Source organism: Poecilia reticulata, unplaced genomic scaffold (genome assembly GCF_000633615.1).
Source record: "Poecilia reticulata strain Guanapo unplaced genomic scaffold, Guppy_female_1.0+MT scaffold_686, whole genome shotgun sequence".
NCBI classification, from domain to species: Eukaryota; Metazoa; Chordata; class Actinopteri; order Cyprinodontiformes; family Poeciliidae; genus Poecilia; species Poecilia reticulata.
The window spans coordinates 289-10,126 of NW_007615433.1; the positions used below are offsets into that span (position 1 = coordinate 289).

Genomic DNA, 9,838 nt, shown 5'->3' on the forward strand with positions numbered 1-9,838 from the left:
TGACAGTGGAGTCCAGGAATGTTTGTTGCTGGGTTTATGTTTGTTGGATGCTGCTTGTGTTTTCTGGGTTGTTTACTCCTCCTGGTGGCCACTCACTGTATCACAGCACACTCTGACCCCGTAAAAGCCCCCCACCCCGCTGATTAAGCAGAACTGGCGCAAGCACCGTCTTAAATCTAAAGGCAGGTGATCTGTGCTGAAACACCAACATAGCTAGACCCTTTTAAAAAATTATTTATCACATAGCTTTTTAATTTAAGTCCTTATTTTGCAAGAAGTGATTCAAGTTTGATGCCACAAAAGTTAATGTCTGGACATTTTCGATTCATTTGCTGTTCTATTTAGAAGTAATGCAAATTGCATAGTGAACAATGAAACTTTGTAAGTAAAGTTTATTTTCTTTCAGCTGTAGCTGTGCCTACTCTTTATAGGCCAACTCACAAGTTTGCATATACCTATGGCCATTACGGTCATATTAATTGTGGGCTTTTACGCATGTTATTTTTGAAAAGTGTACTGATTACACAACCTACAACCTGCTGTATTTTTTTCTCTTCCAAAACAGAAATACAAAATCATTGTAGATTTTCTCGAATCCACACAGGTTCAAAATTATATACTCATAAAATTACTTCTTCCTAGAGGTCTTAAATATTTCACCACTCTTTTCAGTCTGAACTGGATACACATATTCTTTTAGTTTTAATGCATCTGGGAAATAAACATTTTTACATTATTAGGGTGTATGTATTTATTTGAGCCTGTATGTTTGTGATTCTGTGCATTAAAACAATGCACAATAAATTGTCCAACATATGCCTGTTTTAAAAACAACAGAATCATTAAAGGCCAAAATACGAGTAAGATGTTCACAGTAGGTTGCATCTTCATGATATGTTGTGTTACTTTATAAAGGTATAGAGTGAATAATGATCAATTTGATATAACTAAAAACTAGAACTAAAACCGTGAGAGCAATAAGAAGAAGAATGAAGACGCAGCCTAGGACAGTGTAATAAGTATTTTATTGCATTTTATAATGCCATTGTCAATAATTAGTACAGATTACATGCAACTAGACCTACTGTACAGTTTTTTATTGTCTGCATGGACAGACACAAGAAGATTCAGGTTACAAATACACAGATATATGTGTGTGTGTTTTTATACAGCATGAAGGAAAGGGCAGTGACTGGCATTACATGGCTACCCCGGGGGGAGGAGGGTCAGAGGGCCGGGCTCGTCATCTGTCTGTCTAAAGCAACCGCCCTGGTCCCTGTTTCCGCCTCTTCCTCGGGTCACTCTTTCAAACAACAAGTAACATAACAAAAACCAAAGGAATAAAGAGAGGTAAACAGGTAAACTCAACTAAGAATCAATAAAGAGAGTCACTGCTGTAAATGTACACACATTCCTAAGGTTTAACCAGAGGATCGTTAAAGTGGTAGTTCCATCAAAATCTGGCTGTCTATATGATAATACCATCAGGCAAAAGCTCCGCTTTGAGAGTCCCTTTCCCCTCCCATAATGCCTCAGAACTGTCCAATCACTCATCAGGATTTGCTCTCGCTAGGTTCTCTGAGTCAGACGCAAGCCAAAGGGACGTAGACTGCTCCCCACAACACGGTTACACGAATGGATGAGGGGGGAAACTGCTGTAGGTGAGGGTGGTAAGTGGCGTAGATGGAGAGTTTTGGAAGTAGCTCTGGTTTTTTTTTTGTTTGTTTTTTTCTTTTTCTTTTTTTGGTTGGTTAAAGTTGTGACATTGGTTTTGGTTGCAGTTTGGTTACAGTTCAGGAGTTTGGACTAAAGCAATGTTGGCTCACAATGCCTTTGGTAGTCAGAGCTGCATCTCAAAGAGCCACTCCACATTTTGGTTTTGAGACTAAGCAAAAGGAGGAGTATCAAAGACAACAACAACAAATAATAATATTAATGCAACAGTGTCAGTCATTAATCTGTCTCTGTTGAACTTGGAAATAAAGTTTGCAGCGAGTCGCCACCTGTTCGGTTTCTGACTCGGCCCCTTGGCACCTGCAGATGATTGACAGCTCTGCGGGTCGGAGTTCGGCACAGGAATGACGGAGGGGGGCTCACGGGGTTAGAGGGAGGTGTCACAGGGAGCAAGGACACGCATTGGCACCTGAAAGGACCAACAGCAATACTTTTCAATAGCTCCACAGTTTTTTTTGTGTTAAAGCAAGAGAGGGGCTACATATTCTTTCATTTTTTCCTCTTTCTCTTTTCAGAGGTTTTGGTCCTGTCTTTGAGAAAAAAAAGTCCATCTGAGGTATCAATACACAACGAAGAACCTTTTTAGTTTGTTTTCCTTTTGTTGTTTTTTTTTCCTTAAAAATGCATAAATGCAATACAGAGACAAAAAAGTATCAAAATAGATCTAGCTAAGATAAATATACAAACAGGTGTTTCCTAAACCACTGATCTAAATTCAATTATTTTCTTTTTTTTTCTTTTTGATAATACACTTAAAAAAAAAAAGCGTCCCAGACGTTTTATGAAGAACTGAAAAATGGAAACAATAACAAAAAAAAAAGTTTAAACCAAGATACCTGCAGCACTTAATGTGATAAATACATATATTCAGCATTAGCGGTACAGTATAGAAATCCAGGTTGAAAACTTTACAACAGCTCAACAGGTGCAGAAAAATGAAAGAAACAAAACAAAACAAACAAAAACAAAGGCAAAGGAGAAGCATGGGAGAGACGAACCAAGCATTAATATACAAGAATGCATCATGTTATGCCAAGCTAACAAAAAGCAGTGTTACACGGCTGATCTGTGAACAATCTACATCTTTACAAAACGGCTTCGTTTACAGGTGTACCTTAAAGCACGACTTGGGAACCGTCTACGTTCTGGATGCAGGAGTTCCTCCTGGTTTGGATCTGGCTGCTAGTGGTGACGTTAAGAGATTCAATGACCTCTTGAGTGTTGAGCAGTTCTTAGGACATCTGGATGTTTTTGAGTCTTTGCTTGAGCCAGTTCTGGTGCGCACCTGTATGCGTGTGCGTTAGTGTGTGTTGTTTTGTAGCCCATTACCACCTGTGACAATGAGAGGAAGCCGCTAACAACCAGCGTAGAAGGAGATGTTCAACTAAGAAGCTGTTCCTTTATAAAGCTCAGTGATAATCAGGTGTGGAGAAGAAAATAACACAGTTAGCAAGCACTTCTCAACGCTTTTTGAGATGCAGCGAGTGCTTCAGATATGGTTAACGGAGAGGTAGTCATTCTTAACTATATAAAAAGTGAAACAGCATTACTTTTTTTCGATGGGACGATGGGAAAGGGAGCCACCAGCTATTGTTGATTTCTTTTGTATATGGAGCTGCACAATTATCAAACTGCAGTTATCACGATCACAACAGATGCTATGTTTGCTAGGCTATAACATTTCCCGTGGCATGCATTCAAACTCTGCTTTTTAATGAGCTTTAATCAGCTGGCTGAACTTGTATCGTTTTCTATGACCACAGTCGGTAAGAGTGACTGGAACATTGTGACGGTGGAAAAGGAAAAAGAAGAGCAAGGGACAATGTGTTTCAATTGCAATTAACATCGCCATCGCAATATTCAACAACAATATCACAACCGGATGTCTCCTAATACCAGGCAACCCTTTTTGTAAAGTATGTGTAACAACAGTTTTGGCATTCTTAGTATTATCATTGAAGAAGAGTAAAGAGCAAGTGTTAAAGAGAGTTCAGATTCCCACTGGCTATCTGTTGAACAGTTTTGAAAAGGAGGTAGTAATATTTTTTGGTTATTTTTATCTCTTTTCAACATCTCTGCCTGCCAGGTATGTGTTTTGCACTCGGTCTCTTTTGCAACAGGAAACAGTCCTGTTTTAACTCAAAGTCATTGGAAATATTTTGAAAAAAAAGAAAAGAAAAGAAAAACAAATACAAAAAAAAAAACATCCGAAGTTCAGTTAAAAAATAAAATACCCCAAAATCCACCGAAGACAATAACTGTATCCCTTGGTTGTTTCCACATTACATTAAATGTTCCCTGTTTGCAACGCATATTCTGAATAATTTCTTTTTGTCCAAAGTTGTGACTTTTTGAAGCCTGACACAGAACACTTCCTCCTCTTGTGGAGGAGGTTCCTGTTGAAAGAGTTTTTTTTTATTTTCTGGATTGCATACCCTCTAATATTTAAAACAAAACGCAGAAAAAGTCTTTTGTTTGGGTCTGCTCAAATGTAGTAGTAGTACTGAAACTTAAAATGGGTCAGCATAGAGGCAGGGTTTCGTCTATAAGTGCTTTTTACTCTCTCCTCTCTGCATTGTGTCTTTCAGAGGAACTGTGCAAGATTTGTTTTTATTCATATTTGGCCTCATACCTAATTGAAGTAATTCTGAAAATGTACCTAAAATCCCAGCTTGCTTTGCACACTTTGGTTTCTGGAATGAAGAGCACTGTAAGTCTAAGAGTTTTAGGACAACACTCGTGTGAATGTCATTACAGGAAAGAAAAATGCCATGGTTACTTGTCTTTTGGCCCGTGTTCTGAAGGAAAAAAGATTAAAAAAAAAAAAAAAGAAGGGTAAAATAAAGCACAGGGTTTTTGGTTTTCTACTTATTTCTTTGGTTACCTGTAACAAAAAATAAAACGGGAACATGATAAGAAGATATTAGATTAAAAATAAATGCTTAAATTTGGTATGTAACTGTAGAGAAAAGTTACGCTTCGACGCCTACAAGAAACAATAATAATAATAATAATAATAAAAAAAAAAAAAAATCTAGCGTGCTATTTTCTTGAACACAAACGCACACAGTGAATCGCAGATAACTTCTACACAGTAACAATTACAACCATAGAGCTTTGAATTGAGGCTGAGCAGAGTTGCCACATTTGGTGTCCCACAGAAGGAATATCTCCCCTTACTTCTTCTTAATCAATTTGGACACAGTTCTGGGCAGAACCTTTGTGGGATGAGGTATTCTCTGACTGCAGTAATATATATATTTATATATATATTTATGTTTTTTAAAGCATTACAGACACATCTTAAGTAAATACACAACTTAAAAAAAAAGGAAGAAAAAACAGAAAAGATTGAGCTAAAATAAGAGCAAAGTTTGGCGGCTAACGGTAACTTTTAAGTGCTATTTCCAATTTTCTCTCCTGCTTCATTTGGGACACAAAGGCTGTTGAGGGGCAGGACAGTTGGGACAATACTGTGCTTCTTTTTTTTTTCTTTTTTTTTTTTAAATGGTGACTCATTATTTTGCCAATACATATTCTGGAATGGCGTGAACAACCAGAGCAAATCAAACAACTTAGAAAAATTTAAAAAAACAAAACAAAACAACAAAACAGACGTACATCCTTAGAAGAGCAGAAATCCACAATGGGAATATTGATCATCAAACGTAAACAATAAAAAGTAAAAAGGAAATGACAAAAGCTACCACACATCTTTTTTTTCTTATTTCTCAAAATCACAGACAGTTTTTTTTCTTCTTTTTTTTAGTCACAAAGTTTCTGTAGACACTTCCTCCCTCGTCTCTCGCTGCTTCCCGTCATTTCTTCTTCCTCTCCAAAGTGTTCCATGCTCATCTGCAGACAGAAGAAGAAGAAGAGCACCTATTCCTGCAGTCTTCGGGGTGGGAGGGCAGGGGAATGGCGTGGGCTGTATTAATGGTCGGAAAAACGTCTTCTTTTCTTTAATGTAGAAGGAAATAATAGTGAAAAAAACAAACAAACAAAAAAAAATGTCCCTTAGTGACCGTCGCACTGGTGTTTTGAGGCCTAGACAGAGAGCAGGGTCATGCCGTCGTTCTTCTTCTTCTCTCTCCCTCATCTCAAAGGCCATCGGTTTTGTCTCAATCAAATCAAAGTGTATGAAAAAGCAAGTATCTGACTCCAACGGGGGAGAAGAGGTGTCCTGCCCCCAGCGACCTCTCCAAATCTATATACACATGATCCTATGTGTTTGTGTATGTCTTGTTCTTTCCAAACACACATCAGTGTTTCTTCTCAACTGAGACCACAGAGAGAAAAGCACCTATGCCAGGTGGTGGTATGAGGAGAGAGAGAGCGTGTGTCCATGCCTCTTGGGATCTTTTTTGTCCACCTGCCTCTCCCCTTCCACGCCCTCCGAGACATGTTTTTTTGTTGTTTTTGTCGCCGAGACATGGGACATGGTTTGACAGGTAAACAAGTATGCGTGTGTACGTGTGTGTGCGTGCGTGCGTGCACAGGTTTTGCGAGAGTGTGTATGAGTAAAGTGGTGTTACACCTCTGAGCCAAGTGTTGTAAAAGCAACACCCGGAGGTAAAGCAGTGCTCCACAGTCAGGTTTTTGCGACTGAACGTATACAAAAGTCATCTAAACCCTGTTTTTTTTTTTTTTGAGTTTCTCAATGTCATTCTCTGTTGTTCAAACTTTCTTTAAAACAAACTTAAAAAATAAAAACATTCTCTTTTTTTCCCACTCCCTCTCTTTTCTCTTAAGTGTACGGATGCTGTTTCTCCTCTTCATGCTGATGAGAGGGCCGTAGGACTATTCTGAGAGAGGTCCCGGCCCGTTGATCCCTTGGTCAGGCGCGTCCTACTCCAGCTCCTCGGTGGGAAGATCTTCCTCCAGATCACGTTCGTCGCTTGGCAGTGGCAGGCTGTGTGTGACGCCGGCCAGGAGGGATACTGGTCGGCTGTCCTCTTCCACCTCAGTCGGCTCCTCCTTCACGTGCACCTGGTGGCTGCACAGGAGAGAACAGAGCCGTCAGTGAGGTGATGCAATGCAAAACACTTTGTACAGCTACGAAATCACTGGTAGTTCATCTGTGCTGTACCCAGTTTATGAAAGGGCACTTTACGGAAAATATCAACGTGCCTAAAGTAAATTCATTTACAGTGCTTTTACAAAAGTAACATCTGTTGCACTTTTAACCTTTGTTGTTGGGTTAGAATCACAAACTTCAGTTGCATTTTGTTGGAATGCAACTGAAGTTGCATTCCAACAAATGTGAGGAAGAAAAATGATGGATAAAATCCTCTGATTTTATGACATGGTAGTATTAGTCATAACTTATGCTTGTATGTAGTCCACTAGTTCCTTTTAAGGCATGTCTTAAACTTCTCCCCAGCCTTCTCCCTGGTCTGTCTGCTGTGTTCCTCAGTCTTCATGATGCTCTTTGCTCACTAATGTTCACTGAATTTATTTTAGGAGTATCAGGATAAAGGAAGATGGATACATATAAGATAACACACCTATCTGGTCAGTTTTACTTTTTAAACTAATTATTTTTTTTTGTTTATTTGTGATGCGCTACTTTTCCAAGTACATTAGCAAAGTACTCTGTACACTTATATTTTGTTTCATTGCAATCAGTGTGGAGTTCAAATTCAAATACACATATCTCATTTCAAGTCATTCATTCATTTTCTATCCAGTGTATTTAAATTGAGTTAAATCAATTCAGAAGATTTGGAATTGCCAAAAACAAAACAAAAAAAACATGTGATGACAAGACTTCAAATTTCCCATTTTAAATGTGAACCTCAGGAATAATCATTTACACCTCTATCTACATTTTTAGATTGTTTTGTCCTTTTTTTTTTTTTTTTGCTCAAATGTTTTTCTAAACACCTTAAGGTGACACTCCAACCCCACATTTTCCACGTGCACAAGTCAGGCCATGATTGACAGATGCTAAACTGTCTGTCGTAACTCACGAATGAATGAAAACTTTTCTTTGCATCCCTGAAAAATTGCGACGCAAAGTCATGCCCTGTGATGTGCGCATACGCGTCTGCTCTGGTTCGTACCTGTACTGCTGAGGGCTGAGCGTGGGGCTGCAGCTGCCGTTGCTGTTGACCTGCTCCACGGTGGAGCTGACATCGTCGTGGCCCACGTGCAGCATGTTGAGGCTGGCTGCAGACGGAGGGGTCACCAGAGGGGGGCTGTTCAGCAGGGACAAACTGCTCTCTGCCAGAGCCGCCTGCACACAAAGACAGACAGATTTAAGTTGTGCTTGATTGAACAGACAATCAAGTTTAACAGACAGAAATGCATCTAAAGACCAACTTAACTGCATAATTAAAGTCACAAGGAATGCAAAGGTGGTTAATTTTTTAGAAATCGTCCACGTCAGAGCTCATTTTTATTTAAAGGCCACGGCGAACGTCATTTCAAACCACTAGGGGGCACTTATATACAGTACTTTCAGCTGAAAGAGTTGTTCCCGTAGGTCCCTGTCAAGAAGTGAATGTGTGCGCGCGATCACACAAAAGTCTCAACAGGAATGCAACGAGAAACGGAGCCACAACCTCAGCTTAGACGCAAACATAAGTGCAACATCTGTGTCTGCAGAAGGCAACAACAACAGAGCCAACAAGAGCAGCTTTGGTCCTCATTCTGCAGACTCGCATCCAGACGCTGGATCAGACAGGTTGGACGCCGGCTGAGAGGCTCACACTACCTCCCCTTCTCATGCAGAAGAGGGGAAAAAAAAAAAAAAAGAAAGACAAAAGGAATTCTCTCTGGCTCAGAGGTGGGTTTTCTGGGGCAGGCAATAATTTTATGCAGTAACCTTAATTGACAACTACTTGACGCTATAAATCATCCCAGTCGCTAAAGTGCATTCGGTGCCTGCACCAAGGTGAGGCGATCGAGATGTGCGCGCCGGTTGGAGGTTGGGAGCATTGCGAGATGGGGCAAGAGAGTGGAAAGCTGATGTGGGGGTGGAGGCAGCCGACCTGAGCGCAGTTAGGGAATCGGCTAATTATAAGAGGGAATTGATGTTGGTGTCCTTGATTCAGAGTTTTTATACATTTATCACATCAAAGTTCCTGTGAATTTGTCAAACATTCTGAATGTCAGCGTAGAAAAACATTTCCTTACTGGGTTTGGTCATCTGTACGTTAAAAAAAAAAATTATAATAATTTTTCAAGCAAGACAACGCTCAAATTCTGGTTCCGAAGAGTGATAAAGGGATTTTGAGTGGAAGACCATCACAAAGTAGTGAAGGAGGAGCAAAAGTTTGTGGTTCAAGAGGTATGAATATTGTTGAACAGCACTATAAGAGGGCTCAAAAGTGATACATTTACCTGTGGGGTCTATGTCAGTAGTGCAAAAACCAAAACAATGAGTATGAAAAAAAGACGGTCTCTGATGAAAAGGTAAAAGCTATTTAAATCGATGTGAAATGCCCATAGTTTTCAGGAAGCTTTATTTTTCATGTTCTGGATATTAGAAAAAGGACTAAAGTGTGGAGACCTAAATATTTTTTACCCACCAAGTATTTTTTTCTTACCTATGCAGACTTTGAAAAACAATGAAAGTTAATTTCTTATTTCTCCAGACCGCTGTCAGACAATCCAAGAATGTTGATTATTAACTAAAGGAAAAGAGTCACAAGTGAATGCAAAGCGTTACCTGGTAGCTGGCGTTTAGGGATCCGAAACCCAGGCCTGAAATCATGTTTTTCACCAGAGTGGGACTTCTGCACAGAGCCAGAGACAGAAAAGGAAAGGGAGGGGGGGGGGGRGGGGGAATGACGTTTAAGCACAGATTGTGCACACATGTGAAAAGATGTCACCTCAATCAAACACTGTGACAAACCTCCAAAATCCTCCACAGACAGAAACATTGGCGGAGTGTAAACAGCTGCTCGAAACAGACATGTGAAAGTGTCTGATATCTGGCGTGCAGGTGTGTGTGTGTGTGTGTGTGTGTGTGTGCGTAATTATCCCCGATGGTTGCGGGGAACATCTGTTTACACACGCTAACAAGGTTTTTCTCCCTCCTTGCATCTCACGCCGGTGCTTACAAATGGTGTCGACAAACAAGAAAAAAAAAAAAAAA

The 9,838-nt window shown here is 39.9% G+C and overlaps 1 protein-coding gene across 1 annotated transcript; it reads right to left on the bottom strand.

Annotated features, from left to right (window-relative positions):
* Nucleotides 1-1,006: 1,006 nt before the first annotated feature.
* LOC103461159 (forkhead box protein P4-like) lies at nt 1,007-9,813 on the bottom strand. Its single transcript, XM_008403486.2, has 3 exons — nt 9,410-9,813; nt 7,800-7,972; nt 1,007-6,730 (listed from the first exon to the last, which is right to left on the bottom strand). The coding sequence occupies exons 1-3, from the start codon at nt 9,452-9,454 to the stop codon at nt 6,583-6,585; spliced, it is 366 nt and encodes a 121-aa protein (XP_008401708.1). The 5' UTR covers nt 9,455-9,813; the 3' UTR covers nt 1,007-6,582.
* Nucleotides 9,814-9,838: the final 25 nt, after the last annotated feature.